This window comes from Lepisosteus oculatus, chromosome 23, assembly GCF_040954835.1.
Source record: "Lepisosteus oculatus isolate fLepOcu1 chromosome 23, fLepOcu1.hap2, whole genome shotgun sequence".
Taxonomy (NCBI): domain Eukaryota; kingdom Metazoa; phylum Chordata; class Actinopteri; order Semionotiformes; family Lepisosteidae; genus Lepisosteus; species Lepisosteus oculatus.
The window spans coordinates 4,873,093-4,893,607 of NC_090718.1; the positions used below are offsets into that span (position 1 = coordinate 4,873,093).

At 58.2% G+C, this 20,515-nt stretch overlaps 1 protein-coding gene across 1 annotated transcript in view; it reads right to left on the bottom strand.

Annotated features, from left to right (window-relative positions):
- sorl1 (sortilin-related receptor, L(DLR class) A repeats containing) overlaps positions 1 to 20,515 on the bottom strand; it is a 56,988-nt gene that overhangs the window by 9,714 nt on the left and 26,759 nt on the right. The window contains exons 12-34 of the mRNA XM_069182369.1: positions 17,067 to 17,140; positions 15,892 to 15,980; positions 14,821 to 14,999; positions 14,325 to 14,511; positions 13,465 to 13,593; positions 12,321 to 12,406; positions 11,408 to 11,580; positions 11,193 to 11,324; positions 10,992 to 11,083; positions 9,768 to 10,014; positions 8,998 to 9,136; positions 8,056 to 8,226; positions 7,806 to 7,919; positions 7,404 to 7,526; positions 6,944 to 7,063; positions 6,619 to 6,744; positions 6,144 to 6,254; positions 5,927 to 6,058; positions 4,903 to 5,034; positions 4,056 to 4,190; positions 2,189 to 2,347; positions 1,561 to 1,728; positions 167 to 295 (exon numbers count right to left, since the gene is read on the bottom strand). Of these exons, the coding sequence (XP_069038470.1) occupies positions 167 to 295; positions 1,561 to 1,728; positions 2,189 to 2,347; positions 4,056 to 4,190; positions 4,903 to 5,034; positions 5,927 to 6,058; positions 6,144 to 6,254; positions 6,619 to 6,744; positions 6,944 to 7,063; positions 7,404 to 7,526; positions 7,806 to 7,919; positions 8,056 to 8,226; positions 8,998 to 9,136; positions 9,768 to 10,014; positions 10,992 to 11,083; positions 11,193 to 11,324; positions 11,408 to 11,580; positions 12,321 to 12,406; positions 13,465 to 13,593; positions 14,325 to 14,511; positions 14,821 to 14,999; positions 15,892 to 15,980; positions 17,067 to 17,140 (3,147 nt within the window). The remainder of the gene's footprint in view (positions 1 to 166; positions 296 to 1,560; positions 1,729 to 2,188; positions 2,348 to 4,055; positions 4,191 to 4,902; positions 5,035 to 5,926; positions 6,059 to 6,143; positions 6,255 to 6,618; positions 6,745 to 6,943; positions 7,064 to 7,403; positions 7,527 to 7,805; positions 7,920 to 8,055; positions 8,227 to 8,997; positions 9,137 to 9,767; positions 10,015 to 10,991; positions 11,084 to 11,192; positions 11,325 to 11,407; positions 11,581 to 12,320; positions 12,407 to 13,464; positions 13,594 to 14,324; positions 14,512 to 14,820; positions 15,000 to 15,891; positions 15,981 to 17,066; positions 17,141 to 20,515) is intronic.

A 20,515-nucleotide genomic window follows, 5' to 3' on the forward strand; every position in this document is an offset into this window, starting at 1 on the left:
GTGTTTCCCTCCTCATTCTGCCCAGCCTGCGTTGCTGCTGGCTTGGGAAATGTTAAAGTAACGCCAACAGCATACATTTCACTCCCCTGAGCTGCTGCTCGGACAACAGCCCACATTCTGCCGTAGCTCTCTCTCTCTCTGGGTTTAGGGGTCCGGGAGTCCTTACCGGAGCAGTTGGCCTCGTCACTCTGGTCGGAGCAGTCGATGAAGCCGTCGCAGCGCTCGCTGGGGGACACGCAGGCCTCGCCGTCCGCGCACAGCGTCCCGTTGACGCAAGTCAGGGCCCCGCGGGTGGCTGGGAGAGGAGCAGACAGGGGGGCGACGGTCACTTACCGCCGCTCAGGGCGCACGTGGGCTCTATGTGCCCGCGAATAAGCGCACACTCCAGGACGGCAGCCCAGCCCCACCCAATGAGCAGCAAAACCAGAAGAGGGGCCCTATCCTACGATGAAGAGAGGGAAATCTCTTGCCCTGCGCGGTCTCTTTTTGGCGCCACTCCTCCAAGCCCTTTTCAGAGTCACATGTTCAGAGTGACAGAGTAAAAACAGCTTTGTGACGACATGATCCTGACTGTCTATACACTGCTTGAGAAACTGTGAAACCGATCATCTCCTACAGGTGACCCAGCTTCTGGGGGGCCTTGTCTTCTGGTTTGTTTCCAATTAAGCAATCCACTGAATTCTTTTCGACATTCAACTACATAAAAGGGTGGCGGCATTGGTGACGCAGGGGTGAGCATTGCTGCCTCGCAGCGCTGAGGCCCGGGTTCGAATCCTGGGGGGTGCCTTCCGGGGGAAGTTTGCATGTTCTCCCTCCGGGCGCTCCGGTTTCCTCCCACACTTCCTAGGCTCCGGTGGCGCCATCGGCCGGAGCAGCAGCGCACAGTCATGCCGAGGTGGGGAGTTCAAACCCCACCTGGCGCAAAGTCCCATTTCATTTTTAAAACCCGACATCAACCCATCATCAATCCATGCAAGTGGATGTTGGGGCCGGATTATCAAAGTTTGAGAAATAAACTTTAAAGTTTGACTTGGATTTGCACAATGAAAGAGTCCCTCCAAGCCTGTTGCCCCTGCCTTTTCCCTGGCCTGGCTCCGAAACTGCGGCTGTCCGGTCCTCCGCAGCAGCTCAGGGAACAGGGATTTCTGCTTTAGTCCCTTCCTGTGGAGCAATGTCACTTTTCACAGGGAGGTTAACTGGCTTCTGGGAAAACTGGCCCTGTGGTGTGAGTGTGTGAGCGTCTGTGTGTGGCCCTGCGATGGACTGGCTTGTTCCTATCGCTCAACCACAACTCTGAATGAGAGGTGCGACACGACCCCACACACACACACACACACACACACACACACACACACTGTAAACAGTCTCACGGCTCGGATCATGCACTGACGCCAATTCTACCTGGGGAATGGCTTGCCAATAAATGCATTCTGGGAAATTCTTCCATTCCCGTGGGTTCTGGATTTGCGGGAAGAACGGAAAACTTGCGCGGCGAACCCGCAATCCCGCGGCCCGCGACCCACTCACACGGGCCACTTGCCCCCCGAAACGTGTACTCACGGCAGCCCAGCTCGTCGGAGCCGTCCGGACAGTGCCTCCGCCCGTCGCAGCGCTGCCAGTAGGGGATGCAGGCCGGGGGCCGCCGGCAGCGGAACTCGGACCCGTCGCAGGCGCCGGGCGGGGCCGGGGAGGGGCCCGCGGGGCGGAGGGGCGTGGTGCTCGTCCCGCCTGAAAGACAGCCCCGGGGGAAAGAGAGGTGAAGAGAGCACACCTCCCCCCCAGACGGACGGGATGGAGATCGAGACGGCATACGAGCCGGGCGGCGGCTCGCACACCGGCGCCAGCAGCCGCGGGAGTCCAGTCCCCCAGCCTGCCCCGAGACCAGAGACGCGTCCTCCCACCTTCACCCCCGGGAACCCCGACGTCAACCCCTTCCAGCCGGCCTGGCGGGGATCACCAGCCCTGGCGACGGACCGTCGCGTCTCTCGCAGGAGCCGGAGTGCCGAGGAGCCCCCCGGACCGCCCCCGGCGCCGAGGGAGGGTCCAATAAGCAGCGGCCGGCACCCCAGGGTTACCCCGTTATCCTGCTCTGGGCTGTCGGCAAGAGGCTGTGCTCTGGCTTGACGGTGTAACGAGCCCCTCTCTGCCCCCGAAGCGTGTGCCCCTTCGTCACCCCTTCGTCACTCACCGGCGGGGCAGTCTTCCTCGTCGCTGCCGTCGGGGCAGTCGGCGTAGCGATCGCACACCCAGCTGTCGACGATGCAGGCCCCCGAGGTGCAGCGGAACCGGTTGGGGGGGCAGGAGGCGGGGCCGGCGGGCGTGGTGCGCTGGGGCCACACGTCTGATCCTGCGGGGGCAACAAGACGACAGCGCCCCGAGGTCAGCGCTTGACCTTTCACCTCCGCGCTCCTGGCCCGTCCACGCAGGACACAGACCCACGCAGGACTTCCTCGGGAGGACCCTGCCAGCAAACACCTCTACACAAAGGGGGGCGGGAGTGTGAAACAAGCTACCCGGCCATCGAGAGAGGAAGCTCAGGTCGCTCTTTCGCTGCACTGCAGGACGGGGCGGAAAAGGGCCGGAGATCAAGGTCAGTGGCGTAGGCATCCGAGTACAACGAAAAGCTCACCTGCATGTTCTCCCTCCCATGACAAATGACATAATGGGTGACTTAACACTGACACAGAAAATGACATCACAGCTCTTGGAGACAGGAACAGGGCAGCAGCAATCATTCAACCAGCATTTAGAGAGCAGCCGTGTGCAGAATTCAGCAGTGGCCGTATTTTCAGCTCCATGCAAAATTGAAGTGCCGGCAGTATTTTGAGTTCAGAGGGGTGTAAGCAGGGGGAGGATTTCAGAGGTGGGTTTCAGGAGTCTTATGGCTGTGGCTTTTATAGAAAGTAGAAGAATAAATAATAATTCCTCACACTTCTAGAGCTCTTTTCCACTCAAAGCTCTTTACAGGTCATGGGGATCCCCTCCACCCCCACCAGTGTGCAGCCCCACCTGGATGATGCTCCAGTCCTCTCCCCATACACCAGCTCTCAGTGGGGAGGAGAGCAGAGTGATGAAGCCAGTTCAGAGAGGGGGATTATTAGGAGGCCATGACTGGGAAAGGCCAGGGGGAAATTTGGCCAGGACACCGGGGTAACACCCCTACTCTTTTCGAGAAACGCCCTGGGGTTTTTAATGGCCACAGAGAGTCAGGACCTTGGTTTTACGCCTCATCCGAGGGACGGCGCCTGTTTACAGTGTAGTGTCCCCATCACTATACTGGGGCATTAGGGCCCACACAGACTGCAGGGTGAGCGCCCCCTACTGGTCCACTAACACCTCTTCCAGCAGCAGCCTCAGCTTTCCCAGGAGTCTCCCCTCCAGCTACTGGCCAGGCTCACACTGCTGAGCTCCAGGGGGGCTGCCAGAAGGAAGAGTGAAAAGGTGTGTCCCCAGGGCGGCTCTGGCCCTATGTCACTGGGTTCTATTCATGGCGGGTCTGAGGCGGCGTGTGGTGAAGACAGTCTGGATGGAGGGGAGTTCTGGAGCAGTGATGGCCCCAGCTGCCCCCACCTCCTTCTGTAATCTTTCCTGGTCAGGAGCTGAGCCACGGGCCTGGGGGGGTCGTGTGCGGGGCGTGTGGTGCGGGGCGCGTGGTGCGTGTGCGGGGCGTGTGGTGCGTGTGCGGGCCGTGTGCGGGGCGTGTGGTGCGGGGCGTGTGGTGCGGGGCGCGTGGTGCGTGTGCGGGGCGTGTGGTGCGTGTGCGGGGCGTGTGCGGGGCGTGTGGTGCGGGGCGTGTGGTGCGGGGCGCGTGGTGCGTGTGCGGGGCGTGTGGTGCGTGTGCGGGGCGTGTGCGGGGCGTGTGGTGCGGGGCGTGTGGTGCGGGGCGCGTGGTGCGTGTGCGGGCCGTGTGCGGGCCGTGTGGTGCGGGGCGCGTGGTGCGGGGCGCGTGGTGCGTGTGCGGGGCGTGTGGTGCGGGGCACGTGGTGCGTGTGCGGGCCGTGTGCGGGGCGTGTGGTGCGGGGCGTGTGGTGCGGGGCGTGTGGTGCGGGGCGCACCTGAGCAGTTGGCCTCGTCAGTCCAGTCCCCGCAGTCGTCCTCGCCGTCGCACCTCCACCAGCTGGGGACGCAGCGGCGGTTGCGGCACTCGAACTGGAAGTACAGGGAGCAGCCGGGCGCCTCCGTGGGCGAGCCTGCGAACACACGGCGGGGGACAGGAGCCGGGGTCACGCTCACGCCTGCCCCTTCAACTGCAGAACAGGCAAGGTCTGAAAGCAACACTACAGCCCCCCCGACTAAGATGTCTGACAATCTCTGTCCTGCAAGATCTGCTCTGTCAAAGGGCTCTGTCCACGGGCTCTATCTGCTCTGTCAATGGGCTCTGTCCACGGGCTCTATCTGCTCTGTCAATGGGCTCTGTCCACGGGCTCTATCTGCTCTGTCAATGGGCTCTGTCCTCGGGCTCTGTCCTCGGGCTCTGTCCTCGGGCTCTGTCCTCGGGCTCTGTCTACTCTGTCCACGGGCTCTGTCTACTCTGTCCACGGGCTCTGTCTACTCTGTCCACGGGCTCTGTCTGCTCTGTCCACGGGCTCTGTCTGCTCTGTCCACGGGCTCTGTCTGCTCTACTAATGCGCGGCTCGCAGGCTTCACTCCCTGTTATCAGACCCCAGTTCAGGACAGCACTGAGAGCCGCCTTGTACTGTCTTTAAATCTCAAAGAGTACTTTCAGCAGCCGCGGTTTTCCAACGACGCACACGGCTCGTTCCGGATTAATAATAACAACGCCGAACGACCCCGCTGCCCGTGGCGCTGGCCCGCGGATTATTTTCGAGCCCGAGCTGCGATCTCAGGGTGCGTGGGGCCAGTGGGACAACGGCGCTTGTGCTCCCCGAATCCGGCGCTCACCGCAGTTGGCCTCGTCGGAGTAATCGCCGCAGTCGTCCATCCCGTCGCACTTCCACTCCAGGCTCACGCACATCCCGTTGGCACAGCGGAAGTTGGAGGGGTCGCAGGTCTTCTCGAACTCCGGCTGCGTGGCTGAAGGGGGGGGGGGCAGAGGGGCAGGCTGTCAGCGCCGAGCTCCCCCACCGGACACAGAGCAACGGGGGGGGCCACTCGAGTCCAGACCCCCTTGCGGAGCCCCACGATGCCGGAAAAAACCCCAAGCGGGGATCCAGCCAGCCAGATCACGGCCTGCAGCCACGTCACCCTGCAGCCCCCAGCTGGCAGCCCCCCTGGAGCTCAGCAGTGTGAGCCTGGCCAGTACCTGGATGGGAGACTCCTGGGAAAGCTGAGGCTGCTGCTGGAAGAGGTGTTAGTGGGACCAGTAGGGGGCGCTCACCCTGCGGTCTGTGTGGGTCCTAATGCCCCAGTATAGTGACGGGGACACTACACTGGCCCTTACCAATCATGGCCTCCTAATAACCCCCATCTCTGAACTGGCTTCATCACTCTGCTCTCCTCCCCACTGAGAGCTGATGTGTGGTGAGCGTTCTGGCGCACTATGGCTGCCGTCGCATCATCCAGGTGGGGCTGCACACTGGTGGGGGTGGAGGGGAGACCCCATTACCTGTAAAGCGCTTTGAGTGGAGTGTCCAGAAAAGCGCTATATAAGTGTAAGCAATTATTATTATTATTACACTGTAAAAAGGCGCCGTCTTTCGGATAAGATGTAAAACTGAGGCCCTGACTCTCCCAGAGTGTTGCTCAAAAAGAGTAGGGGTGTCCCTAGGGGTGTCCAGGCCAAATTTCCCCCTGGCCTTTCCCAGTCATGGCCTCCTAATAATCCCCATCTCTGAACTGGTGGTGGAGGGGATCCCCACGACATTTCAAGAGCTTTGAGTGGGGTGTCCAGAAAAGCGCTACATAAGTATGAGGAGCTCTCATCTCTCCATCTCTCGCGAGCGGGGCCGAGAGGGAGGGGACTCACAGCAGCCAGCGTAACCGGCGTCCTCGTCGGAGCCGTCCTCGCAGTGCCGCACGCCGTCGCACACCATCGACTGGAACAGGCACTGCCGGCGGCTCCGGCACACGAAGTCCATGTATCGCGTGCACAAGGGCTCTGCGGGCGAGAGCGAGAGAGTGAGAGAGAGTGAGAGAGAGGGGCAGGAGAGCACGCGGAGAGGGGCCCCCTCCCGGAGACTGACCGCAGTTCTGCTCGTCGGCGCCCCCTGGGCAGTCCTCCCTGCCATCGCAGTGCCGGGTGGCGGGCAGGCAGGTGCCGTTGCTGCACTTGAAGCCCTTGCAGTGATCGCCTGCTGCACAGGACAGACACGGAGACAAACAGCATGAGCCGTATGCCTCTCGGTTAACGAAATGTCAGCGGGGTCTCAGCGTGTGCTGTGAGCCTGGTGTCATTACTGTCACAGTGCTGGAGAGCTTGCCCTGGGGTCGAGTACTCAGTGATGCTCCCGAGGTGTGCAGCCTGGCAGTGCTGTGTGGTAGTACTGCTGCAGAGCAGTGAATGTGCATCAGCACAGTGTGGCAGTGCAGTGTGAGTGCAGTGTGGCAGTGCTGTGCGTCAGTACAGTGTGGCAGTGTGCAGTGTGCAGTGTGGCAGTGTGGCAGTGCAGTGTGCAGTGTGGCAGTGTGCAGTGTGGCAGTGTGCAGTGCTCCGCTCACCGCAGTGCTTGGGGTCCTCATCAGAGCCGTCCTGACAGTCGTCGTCCCCGTCGCACACCCAGCGCTGTGGGATGCAGTGGCCCGTGCGGCACTGGAAACTGTCTGCCTCACAGGTGTGGTGCCCGGCTGGGGAGGGACCAGAGGGACACGCTCAGCCCACACAGAGTCCACACCAACAGGGCCCAAGACAGTGCCGGTTCAACCCCGGCGTTTCAACTGTAAACACTTTCAACCCTACTCGATGGGCTCGGCTCGACACTCCAGCGCCAGGAGTGGACCTTTCGTCTCAGAATTTAAGCTGCCCCCCCCACCCCCCGGGTCTCACTGGTGCAGTTGGCCTCGTCGGACCAGTCCCGGCAGTCGTTGTCGCCGTCGCAGCGCCAGGTCGCGTGGATGCAGACGCCTCGCGCGCACTTGAACTCGTCCTCGCGGCACTGGTGGCTCTCTGGAGGAGAAGACGCAGAGAGGCCAGTGAGACAGGTGCCGCGCAAGGCCCTGGGCTGCCATCGCAGGACGTGCGATCGGTGTCCCGCCCACGGAGCCCGTCTCTGGCTGTCAGGCGACTGCCCGGGATTCTCCGGGGGCTGTCCTTGTGGCACAGTGAGCCTGGCACCGGTCCTAGCCTTGCAGATCTGGCCCTCAGAGGTGCCCAGGGCCCCACCACAACATCACCTCCGTGAACCCCACCAAGACCACCCCGCCCATCGGACTTCACACCCCAAGGGGAGAGAGCGAGGCGAACGACAGAGGGCGAAGAGACGCCCGGGGCCTCCCCGCCGACTCACCGCAGTCGTTTTCATCGCTGTTGTCCCCGCAGTCGTCCTCGTGGTCACACTTGAACGCCAGGGGGATACAGGAGCCCGAGGAGACGCAGCGGAACTGCACGTCGGGGTCGCAGGATGTGGTGGCTGGGCAGAGAGAGAGCTCAGATCATAAGGCTGGGCCGAGCAGATACTGCTGCGCCCCGAGATGAGCCGGAGAGAGAGAGACAGGGAGAGACAGAGGACAGGAGCTGGGCAGACAGGGGGAGAGAGGAGGAGCTGGAGGACAGGAGCTGGGCAGACAGGGGGAGCTGGAGGACAGGAGCCAGGCAGACAGGGGGAGAGAGGAGGAGCTGGAGGACAGGAGCAGACGGGGAGCTGGAGGACAGGAGCCGGGCAGACAGGGGGAGAAGCAGGAATACTCACGACACCCCTGCTCGTCGCTCATGTCCCCGCAGTCGTTGTCGCTGTCGCACTGCCAGATACTGCTGATGCAGTTCCCGTTGGAGCAGCGGTACTGGCTGGGCAGGCAGGAGTGCTCTGCGGAGGAGCCAGGAGAAGAGTGTTGGGAAAACAGCCTGCAGCTCTGCAGCTCGAAATCGTCCACGAAAGGGCTAAGAGAAGATCTGCACGTCTTCTCTCGCCGCCTCACTGTCCAGCGTCCTCTCCCCCTCACCTGCCTTGACGCAGGTGTGGTTCTGCATGTGGTAACCGGAGGGACACTGGCACTGCTGCCCGGAGGTCACGTTGGCGGAGACCACCCCCTCGGGGCAGACGCAGGTATGGCGATGGCCAGGCTGGGGCAGGCACAGCAGGCTGCAGGGCTGGTCAGCGCAGGCGTTGTGTCCTGGGGGGGGGTGAGGAACTCGCATACTCAAACAGGCAGCCCCAAAACCCAGTCTCTCAGAGCCCCAGGACTTCTGATCTTCTGCTTCCTATCTCATAAACCATCTTGATGGTCATGGGTGGCTGATGAAGATCCAACAGCTGATGCACATCTTTACTAAGATCGCCTGCACATCTTTTTAAGAGACTGTACTCCTGTGCACCTTCCATTCTGTCCTACCTATCGACGAAACTCCTTGTTAATCCTGTGGAATTTTGTTTCTCTCAGAAACTTGAGCTTATCTCAAGGCTGTAAGGGAGGGGAGGCACCGTGATCTCTGGAATTCTGGCCAGACGGCCAACTACAACTTCTCTTCATAGCTGAATTGTTCTGAACATGATCTTAACCATACACCCCGTCAAATTCTTTGTAACCATGGAAATCTTGACGTTACCAAGTTGTAGAAAGGTAACTGCTTGCTTTGCATTCTCTGAACATTCTTACTATTGAGGTGTTCCTTGTATGTATACGATAAAGCCTATCTGTTTCCACTCTCAACCAGGAGCAAGAACTCTGTTACAACACTATCAAAAACAAAGTCATTTTAAGTCAGTGCCTTAATTCCCTGTGACAGCAGCAAACCCAAAGCCTTTGGCTCAAATAAGTGAGGACTATTCTTTATAACTGTTCGCTGAACCTAATCAGATGGCATCTCGCCTGCCAAAACAGAGCTCTGCAAGGGCCACCTGTACCCACACGCAGAGTGGTGGCGGCAGCGAGCCCGGGACACACCTCGGGTCTTGCCCTTGTAGAAGATCTTGAGGTCCATGACTCCAGTCAGGCGCCCCACGAGCTGCTCGCTGTTCATGGAGCCCGTCTTAGGGGCTCTGAAGATGCCCATCCTGGACCAGTCGTCCCAGTAGATCTCGTTCTGAAATCGGGAAGAGTGATGAAGCCAGTTCAGAGATGGGGATTATTAGGAGGCCATGACTGGTAAAGGCCAGGGGGAAATTTGGCCAGGACACTGGGGAAACACTTCTACTCTTTTCGAGAAACATCCTGGGATTTTTAATGACCACAGAGAGTCAGGACCTCAGTTTAACATCTCATCAGAAGGACGGAGTCTTATTACAGTATAGTGTCCCCGTCACTATACTGGGACATCAGGACCCACACAGACTGCAGGGTGAGTGCCCCCTGCTGGCCCCACTAACACCTCTTCCAGCAGCAGCCTCAGCTTTCCCAGGAGTCTCCCATCCAGGTACTGGCCAGGCTCACACCTGCTGAGCTCCAGTGGGGATGCCAGCTGGGAGCTGCAGGGTGATACAGCTGCTGGCAAAAGACGATCGGGACATACTTCTCCCCAACTGGAAATCGAACCCGGGCAGCGGTGGCGAGAGCACCAAAGCCTAACCCCTAGACCGCCAGGGAGAGCCGTGCTATGTGGTCTGCGGAGGCCCGCGGATTTGAACCCGGTCCCTCATCAGGCGCGGACCAGCGCCCTACAGCACGAGCCACAGCGCCCATCGTCTTCTCGCTCTGTATGGAATGGGGGCTCGTACCTTGAAGACGGCGATGGCGTAGGGGTGGGGTAGCCCCTGGTACAGCACGGTCCGCTGCCCCCCCGCGAAGTCCGCCCTCTCGATGCGGTCCCCAAAGGCCTCCGTCCAGTAGATCCAGCGGTCGTCGACGGTGATGCCGTTGGGCCAGCGCACGCCCGCGGACACGATGCAGGACACGTTGGAGCCGTCCATCCAGGCGCGGTACACCCCCGCCGCCCGGTCCCCCCAGTCGGTCCAGAACATCATGCTGGGAGGACAGGGGACGGGGCTGAGACGCGGAGCACCCACCCCGGAAACAATCCCAAGTGCCCCACCCCTCCGCACTCAAGGGAAATTTCATACCGATTCAAGATCCGTTCATTTTAGACTGATGTGAAAGACCCCCCTTTCTGACAGCGCGACACCTGGAACTGTGATGCCCCAGGCAGCTCGTAGGAATGCGGTTCGTGACACCATCCTCACTGAGAGCTGGTGTGTGGGGAGAGGACTGGAGCATCATCCAGGTGGGGCTGCACACTGGTGGGGGTGGAGGGGATCCCCATGACCTGTAATGGGGTCCCATTTCTTTAAGGGCCTAGTTAATCTTACAGCTCGGTCAAATTGATTAAATTGATTATTATGTACAGTACAGGCTGAAATTCATTGCCCTCCCCTACACCAGCATGAGACACCAGAGCCCCACCTGGATGATGCTCCAGTCCTCTCCCCACACACCAGCTCTCAGTGGGGAGGAGAGCAGAGTGACGAAGCCAGTTCAGAGATAGGGATTATTAGGAGGCCATGACTGGTAAAGACCAGGGGGAAATTTGGCCAGGACACTGGGGTAACACCCCGACTCTTTTCAAGAAACACCCTGGGATTTTTAATGACCACAGAGAGTCAGGACCTCAGTTTTACGTCTCATCCGAAGGACGGCGCCTTTTTACAGTATAGTGTCCCCATCATTATACTGGGGCATCAGGACCCACACAGACTGCAGGGTGAGCGCCCCCTACTGGCCCCACTAACACCTCTTCCAGCAGCAGCCTCAGCTTTTCCCAGGAGTCTCCCATCCAGGTACTGGCCAGGCTCACACTGCTGAGCTCCAGTGGGGCTGCCAGCTGGGGGCTAATAATCGGATCCAAGCGTTTACAGCTGCTCCCAAGCGACGCAACCACCTGCAAAACCGCGTTCGCAAACTGAAAGGGGCGAGAGGAGCTGGGTGCCGTCAGCGGAGGGCCCTACCTCTCGCTCGGGATGAGAACCAGGGCTCTGGGGTGCTCCAGCACGGTGGAGTTGAGCAGGGTGCGCCGCAGGTCTCCGTCCGGGTTCGACACCTGGCCAGAGGGAGGGGGGGGGGGGGGGGGGGCGTGAGTGCTCTGCGCCGCTGGGCCCCGTGCGCGATCGCGGCCGTGCCCTCCCACCTGGCCACCCCCCCCTTCTCACCTCCATTTTCTGCGCCCCCGCGTCCACCCAGTAGAGCAGCCGGCTGACGGGGTCGAAGGCCAGCGCCTCCACGTTCTGCAGCCCCTTCCTCACGATGACCTCCTGGACGGAGCCGCCGTCGAGACACAGCCGCTGCGGGAGCACACGGACACGTGAGAGCCGCGCGCGGACACCCCGCCAGGCCCGCCGCGCCCTCCCGGGGGGCCGGGTCTGACCTGGATGGTGTCCAGCGCGATGTCGGCCCAGTACAGGCAGTTCCGGTCGTAGTCGAAGTCCAGGGCCACGGCCTCCCGCAGGCCGGAGAGCGGCAGGGTCTCGTCCGTGCCGGAGGACAGGTCGTAGCGGTGAATCGAGCCGCGCAGGGCGTACAGGAGGAACTCGTTGCTCTCTGAGGGGAGCGGACGGGCCAGTCAGAGCCGGAGCGGACACGGACCCAGACCCGGCCGCCCCCTCCACTGATCTATCCCACCCCCCATCCCTTTTGGACCAAGGGATTTTTCACTTACTTAACTTGCGCCCTAAATAACAGTTGTACTTAGTCACCGGTCAGATAACCACTCACCCCGAATTCACGGTTACTACATCGGACTGTTTGACGTGCAGGAGGGCTATCCGTCCGGGAACGGCACATTCCACAATCCCTCGCAGCAGTTGATCCTTATACTTACAATCGTCATATAACTAGGACCGTATAGACGTTTGTGCTTTCTCTTGGTTTTACAACTGTTTTTTCTTCCCGATTCAGAACCTCGTTACCGTGGATGTAGCTGCAAAAATGAACTCCTGTGGTATTTTGTCGCTCCGGGCAAAAATAACCGCGAGAGGGCTGATGGACAAGAAACTGTGCTTCGCCGCTAGATACCAGATGGCTCATCTTTACCACGGTCAGTGGCATGGTTGCGAGATTTCACTTGGGTAGTTGCAACGGCTGCATTTCAACAGAAATATCATTGCCCCCCTCAGAATTTCAGACCACGGGGCGCACTGATGCCTGGGGCCCCCCCGGGCACCCCGCAGAACACCTTCAAGACTCAACGCCTGCAGGCCGACTCAAACGTGGTCCCCTTCCCCGAGGTCCGGACGCTCGGCGCATTTTCGTGCGCGGCCTCCGAAAGAGGCCAGTCTCACCTCCCACGGGACAGGGCAGCACCTCTCCGTCCATCCTGGCCTCCACGTCTCCTCCGCTGCAGGTGTCCCCCGCTATTTTCCTGTACCTGCCCAACAAACACACACGCGCACACTCTGCTCATGTGTCTGGGCCACATCAGGAGGGAGCGCATTTTTACATCGGCTCACCGAACTGACGGTCTCGTCCTGCTTGTTGCGTGGACGAGGCCTAAGGGTTTCTACGACTACTTGTTCCAGCTGATCACGCTCGTCAGGGTTGGGCCCTGCGTTAGCACAGCTCCAGGCCGCTGTTAACAGACCCATCGTGAGAGACTGCTGGACGTTTTGGTTCATGGCCTTTGATTAACAGCTCTTCCCAATATCCTTTTCAACCTGTGCTTGCACCTCGTTATGCTCCTTGTCTCAAGCTGGATATTGTTCTTTTCTTAATTGATTTTTTTTGATTAATTGATTTTTTCATTTGATTAACTTAACTGAATCTGTGCTGTGCTTCAATCAGTATAATTTAACCTGCTGTCATCTATACTTATCATAACATCACTTTATTGGCCCTATACAATTTCTTGCATTAGGAATCATCTTTTCACACACCCCAGCTTGCTCTCCATGAGACGCACAGACAGAGAGAAGCAGGGGGTCAGAGCGCAGGGTCAGCCATTTATACGGCGCCCCTGGAGCAGCTGGGGTTCAGGGCCTTGCTCAGGGGCCCAACGGAGTAGGATTCCTCTGCCGACTTACACCAATGCCACCTATCCTGTCCCTTTCTACTTTTCGTTAAGCTCGGTTTCACTCCTCCACAGTCTGCTTGCCTGAAACTGCAAAGCAAACGGCTACAGCCGGGTGTTTGTGAACCAGAGGGCATGAGCACAGGGAAGGGCTACAAAGAAAACATGATCTTGGTAAAAGATGGACAGTAAACCGCAGTTTTCTTCGCCCACCAATAGATGGTGCTGTTGCAGCAGCCCAGAGTGATTTTATTCATGTAAACGCTGGGCCGTCTGGCACGCAGAGGAAGAGAAATAAATACACATCTGCTCTGACAGCTGCTCCAAGTGAAGCTGAAGAAAGCATGATCACAAGCAGACGGGTGCGGGCACATGTCCGCAGAGTCAGGGTTTACAGCTGTAGAGGAATGGGCTCTCACCCTCTGGTGCGCCGGTAAGTGGTGCCCACCGGGCAGGGCACAGGAGGGGCGTACAGCCGGCCGGAGAACTCGGGGTCGGGCACGCACACCTCCAGAGACAGGTCCTCACTGAGCTTGAAGCCGTAGTCACTGAAGGACAGAGGAAGAACAGAGTGACTGGCTGCGGCAGGGCAATTCACATTAAACTCTAGCTCTAGTGCAAGTGATCACATTACTCCTGTCCCGGAGTCCCTGCACTGGCTTCCTGTCGACTTCAAAATGCTCACTCTCACGTGTAAGGCTCTGCATGGCTGGGCACCACAGTACCTGTCTGAACTCCTATCGTCCTACTCCCCAGCTCACAACCTTCACTCTTCTAATTCTGGTCTCCTATCTGTCCCCCAAGCCCGTCTACATTCTATGGGTGACAGGCCCTTCTCCTGCTGCGCTACCAAGCTCTGGAACTCTCTGCCCAAGGATATCAGAGAGTCACCTTCTCTAAACTCCTTCAAACCCAGACTCAAAACCTTCTTCTATAGAAGACCCTTTGCTTAACTGGTTCTGTTCATACCCCTCTGCTCCTGCCGTATTCAGTATCCCCACTACTGTCTCCTCTCACTGTGTATTCTCATTGTGCATATCTTGTGTATTTTTTTTGTTTGTTTTTGTAGTTCTGTAAAGTGCTTTGAGAAGCTAAACTTTAAAGGTGATGTATAAAATAGTTTATTATTATATTTTATTAAGCTCAGGAGCAGACTTCACCAGCGTCTGTGTGGCTTTCCCCTGAACCTCAGCTCCGCCCGCTGGATATTCAAACTGAACAGCTGTTTGGGACTGCAGCTCCCTGCCCCCCCGCCGCCACGTCGCTGCCGGCCGCTCACCACTCGTAGTCCTGGCGCGTGCAGGAGCAGTTGGTCACGGTGATGGGCCGGTCGAAGTCCTCGCCGTTGAAGCAGGTGGCGTGCGCCGTCCTGCGCTTGAACACGGCCTTCCTGCCCAGCAGGCACTCGTTGCCGCGCTCGTCCGAGGGGGACCACAGCTTGTAGTCGCTCTCCGTGCAGGGCACCCCTGTCGCACGGCCGGGAGAGAGGCACGGGCTGACCGAGCTTCCCCGCGGGGTGCGGAGACGTCCGGCCTGTCCTCCAGCCACCCCCCCCAGGTTTTCCCTCTCCCCTCCCCGGCTGCCCCACAGCCACCCCCCGCTATCCCCCTCCCCCCTCTCTGCCCCCCCGGCTATCCCTCTCCCCTCTCCCTCCGGTCCCCCGCTATCCCTCTCCGCACCCCCACTACCCCTCTCCCCCCCCCTCTCCGCACCCCCGCTATGCCCCAGGTCCCCCGCTATCCCTCCCCCCCTCTGCTCTCCCGCCCCGCCCTCACCCAGCACGTCGGAGGCGTTGATCTGCAGGATGAGCCAGCTGTGCGGCCGGTCAGCGTACGAGCCGAAGACGGTGAAGAGCGTGCTCTTCTCCCCCGGCTCCGTCAGCAGGCCGTACACCACCACGCTGCTCTGGGAGAAGGCGAACTCCTTCCAGGTCTCGCCCTCGTTCGTGCTGAACCTGCACACACACACACAGGTCCGCTAGCTCTGCTGGTGGCGCCCACAGCTGCCATCGCAGTTCTGGCGTTTCGGCGCGTCTCGGCGCTCTGATGTGGCTCTGCAGCTCTGCGGTTTCACATCTAATGGGGTTGTGGGGCTCAAATGTGTTTTCAGCAAACCTGGTCACTTCAAGCTGTTTATGGCGTCGGGAGACGTTCTAGGACAGGTCTTTATACAAAGCCTTATGCCAGTCTCGTGTGCAGAAACCATTTTCTGTGGCTTTGCAGCCAAGACAACCAGTTTTATCTTTGATTTGCCTAATAAAACAACTGCACACCCCACGTCTAGATCTGCTTTCCATTGCAAAACGGCTCCAGTCAAACGAGCTTCTGTGTTAACCAACAGGCGGGGAAGTCCGAGCCTGGGCGGTCCAGCGGGTTTCGAAACAAAGCAGGCTCTTCAGACCTGGAATAACTGTCATGCAAGTGATTTGATCCCTGCACTGACGGCGATCAGGGAAGTCAGCTTTGATCAACACAAGGTGCACAGAGCTCTTAACATGTGCGGCACTGGCATGGTCTCGCAGAGGAGGTAACAGTTAAGCTTGAAATCCCCGCCAACACGCTGAACAACCTTGAGGCCGTGAGGGTCAGTTTCCAATTCAAGAAACGACCTGTTTCATCGATCAACAGCTGCTCCCCGTCTTTCAGAACGGGCAGTTTAAGGGGATCTAGAAACCCTAGACGCCAACCGAGCAAGATGGGCCTCTCTGTCGTTTTCCTGGACGGGGTCTCTCCAGGACCAGGGCCTGGTCTACCCGGTCTCGCGGCGAAGGGGGTCATACTCAGAAAACGAAGGAAAACGGGAGGACAGGAGATGTAATGGCGGAGTAGGCGAGGGCGCAGACTCACTTCAGATGCGTGGTGGGGCCCCCCTGGGCGATGGCCACCAGTATCCCCCCATGGTCGCCCCAGCTGTAGTAGTGAGGACCGGCCAGCGCCTGGGACAACAGCACACGAGCGCAGTCATTACACACATCGCAGAAACCACAACTTGTCTTACAGTGGGCTACACAAAGAGAGAGAGTCAGGACTGCTCTAAGAATAATTCCTTACATTTATATATACATATAGCGCTGTTCTGGACACCCCACTCAGAGCTCTTTACAGGTCGTGGGGATCCCCTCCACCCCCACCAGTGTGCAGCCCCACCTGGATGATGCTCCAGTCCTCTCCCCACACACCAGCTCTCAGTGGGGAGGAGAGCAGAGTGATGAAGCCAGTTCAGAGATGGGGATTATTAGGAGGCCATGACTGGGAAAGGCCAGGGAGGAATTTTGCCAGGACACCGGAGTGACACCCCTACTCTTTTCAAGAAACGCCCTGGGATTTTTAATGACCACAGAGAGTCAGGACCTCGGTTTTACGTCTCATCCGAAGGACGGAGCCTGTTTACAGTACAGTGTCCCCGTCACTATACTGGAGCATTAGGACCCACACAGACTGCAGGGTGAGCGCCCCCTGCTGGCCCCACTAACACCTCTTCCAGCAGCAGCCTCAGCTTTCCCAGGAGTCTCCCATCCAGGTACTGGCCAGGCTCACACTGCTGGGCTCCAGTGGGGCTGCAGGGTGGTCTGGCTGCTGGCCATCACAGCTCTTTTCCATGTCCTAGTATTTAGACTGGGCCGACGTTGAATGGTTTTCACTTATGTGCTCTGAACACCAATGCCATTTTTACACAACCTAATTTCATCTCACATCTTGAGGTCATTTCGCCTACGCGGAGGTCACACACTGTCTGTAGTTTCTGTGGTGGAGCCGCGAGGAGGCAGGACTGCTGACGCCTCCGCCGAGAGCAGGAGATTGAAAGTTTTGGCTCGGGGGTTGTTTTGTTTTTTTGTTTTGTCTCGGTGCTCATTATTGAACTTATTGAACCGCAGAGAACCCACATCACAGAACACACCCAGTTTTCCCTTCCTATACCAGCCCCAGGATTATTACTGCAGCAGCTTTCCGAGTTTCCAAGCTGCACAGGAGGGATCCCTGCTCTGACCAGCAGGTGGCGCTGTGAGGCACGGCTCGCTCACCTCTCTCCACCTTGCCCCCGCGCTGCTGGACACGTACACGTTGGGCTTGTTGGCCAGGTTCCTCCCCACCGAGCCTGCGGAGAGACAGCGGAGGGCTGGGGTGAGGGGGGGGGTTCAAGGCCGTGACCCGCCCTGGAAACCAGAAACGGCTCCTGCTTCAGGCCGCAGCCTCCCGTCACGGAGAGAACAGCCTCCCGTCACAGAGAGAACAGTCTCAAACAAACTCACTCCCCCCCCCCCGCCCCCCGCCTCGCAGAAGCGCCTGGCGACAGCGCCCAAGTGCAGCCTCAGCAGAGAGACCAAAGCCACACAGACGGAGATGAAAGGAGGAGGAAGCTGAAAAAAAACAAACAGGTGGCACCTCGATACGGGCCGCACGCCTTGTCAAACAAAGCTGCGAGCACACCCTAGGGCCCACAGGGGCGCTCCGCCATCCGACGGCAGGCACGGAGTCACAGCCCTGTGTGGGGGGCTCTGTAGGGGGGGCGAAAATTCAGCTTCTGCTGCTGTTTTCACGAGCCAAGACAAAAACCGAGTCCCTGCACGCAGTGGCACCGGTAAAGAGAACAAACGGCAGGATTTACAGCCTTTAGAGAATGCCGTCCCCCCCCGTCTCCAAAACACACAGTCAGGTGGAAACCGCTACGGTGTGCGCGCGCCACGCCTTCAGTAAACACTGGCGGGACCTGGCGCGGGCACGCACACACCGCCCGCAGCCAGGGTGACAGCACCGGCCGTCCCCCAGGAAAGCACGGCGATCTGTTCCAGCAGCGCGAAGCCGGTGAGACGGTCCGGCCTGCGCAGGGGGGCAGCGGGCTTGCTAACTAGCGAGGAACGTGAAGTTTGGAGCCAGGACTCGGACACGGCAGCTGTCAGGCGCCATTAACCCCCAGAGCATGAAGTTTACTGAAGACTGGGACCCAGACGCCCGGCTTGCGGGATAATAATAATAATAATAATAATAATTGCTTACACTTATATAGCTCTTTCCTGCACACTCCACTCAAAGCGCTTTACAGGTCATGGGGATCCCCTCCAGCCCCACCAGTGTGCAGCCCCACCTGGATGATGCTCCAGTCCTCTCCCCACACACCAGCTCTCAGTGGGGAGGAGAGCAGAGTGATGAAGCCAGTTCAGAGATGGGGATTATTAGGAGGCCATGACTGGTAAGGACCAATGGGAAATTTGACCAGGACACCAGGGTAACACCCCTACTCTTTTTGAGCAACACCCTGGGATTTTTAATGACCACAGAGAGTCAGGACCTCGGTTTTACGTCTCAGCCAAAGGACAGCGCCTGTTTACAGTGTAGTGTCCCCGTCACTATACTGGGGCATTAGGACCCACACAGACCGCAGGGTGAGCGCCCCCTGCTGGCCCCACTAACACCTCTTCCAGCAGCAGCCTCAGCTTTCCCAGGAGTCTCCCATCCAGGTACTGGCCAGGCTCACGCCTGCTGAGCTCCAGGGGGGCTGCCAGTTTGTGAGTCGCAGGGTGATGTGGCTGCTGGCAATGCAGCCCGGCGGTGTGTTGTCTGTCGGGCTGTGGGCGCTAATTACCGCCGGCTGCCCTGGCACTGCCAGCTGCTCCAGGAGCAGTAATTACAGCGGCTGTGCCGCAGCGCCGCCTCTCTCCGAGCCCGTCACCTAATAATGACTTAATTAAAGGTTTAAACCGCTTCCCAGTGCGCAGAGTGCACTTCACAAAACCGATGCTCTTGGCGAGGCTGCAGCGCGGGCACACGGCAGCGAGCTTCTGCGCGGCACCCTCACAGCTGGCATCTGCCCCCGCCGTGGCAGGAGGGAGGGGGGAGCAGGGAGGTTATCAGTGTGCTGGGCCGGTTAGATCAGCTTCCCTCTGAGCGAGAGTGCAAACATGGGCCCCCACACAGGGACACAGACGCCCAGGACTCGCCTGCGCAACAGGATCAAGAACTGAAAGTGGTCAGCCGCCGAGCTCTTAAAGAAGAACTGCAATCGCAATTTCTTTTTTTGACAGTATAGAACAAAAAAAAAAGACGGACTCGGAATGAAGCACAAAACCGCGAGCTCTGTGCAAATTCTGTAAGTCGCCGTGTTGACACAAACCCCTGGTCTCAGCGCAGGCAAGAGCGAGAGTTTGTAAGGACTGTGACCCGAGGCGGCCCTTCCTGCTCACTAGTCCCTGTGTTGCGTGATGTCCTGGGATGGACGAGCGAATAAGTTCAGGCTCCTGCAGCAGATATTTCACTGCGGAAACGTTCCAGCGTGATCTGCAGGCAGGGTTCACCGAGAACAGCTGGTGGTATCCGTCAGCCAAACCGTCCCAAAATCGAGAACAATATTTCTACTGGATTAAAAGAGATGTATTCGCAAGCCAGCTTGTTTACAGTGCCTCGCAGAACACGGCCCTGCGCATACCTGCACATTTCATCGATTCTGTGATGTGAACTGGAGGTTTTACGAGTCACTGTGTGCATTTTACTTTCATTGTGGTTTGAAATGCGCTCATCAATGCCGGTTCTTTCTAACCCCGAAACAGGAAAATAGCATTGTAGTGCCCTTTAACACGCTTCGCTCTAGCATGTTCTTAGAGGATACAGGTGGACGCAGTAACACCACAGGTAACATGTCCACACATTTCAGAAACAGGAGGCCTTTGAAATCTGAAGCCAACAGAAGGAACCAAGGAAGACACAGGGGCTGTCATGCTCGCACACTTCCTGAAACTATCACCCCCCTCTGCAGGTTACACCCTCTGCAGTGGTCCTATGCAGATCGCGCTGTGCTATCACTAACTGTGGCTGAAGAGCTGATCAACACATTTGTGTTCTCTCGAATCAACTACTGGAATGCTCTTCTCGCTGGGGTATCTAAATCTACTCTGAACAAACTGCAGTATGTCCAAAATTCAGCAGTCAGAATCCTGACCAGGTCTAGTGCAAGTGATCACATTACTCCTATCCTGGAGTCCTTGCACTGGCTTCCGGTCAAATTCCGTGTCGACTTTAAAATCCTCATGCTTACCTATAAGGCTCTGCATGGCTTGGCACCTCAGCCTGAACTTTCATTGCCCTACTCCCCACCTCGCAACCTTCTCTCTTCTAATTCTGCTCTCCTTACTGTCCCCCAAGCCCGTCTACATTGTATGGGTGACAGGGCCTTCTCCTGTTATGCCCCCAAGCTCTGGAACTCTCTGCCCAAGGATATCAGAGAGTCACCTTCTTTAAACTCCTTCAAATCCAGACTCAAACCCCTCTTCTTCAGAAGAGCCTTTACTGAACTGGTTCCATTCTCCACCCCTCTGCTTTTCTTACTACCCCCATCCATGTATATTGAAATTGTGTTTTATCTTGTGTATTCTTCTTATTTATTGTTGCTGTCATCCTGGAAAGCGCTTTGAGAAGCCACCTTTAAAGGCGCTATATAAAATAGTTTATTATTATTATACTGCAGTTAAGGCCAGTAACA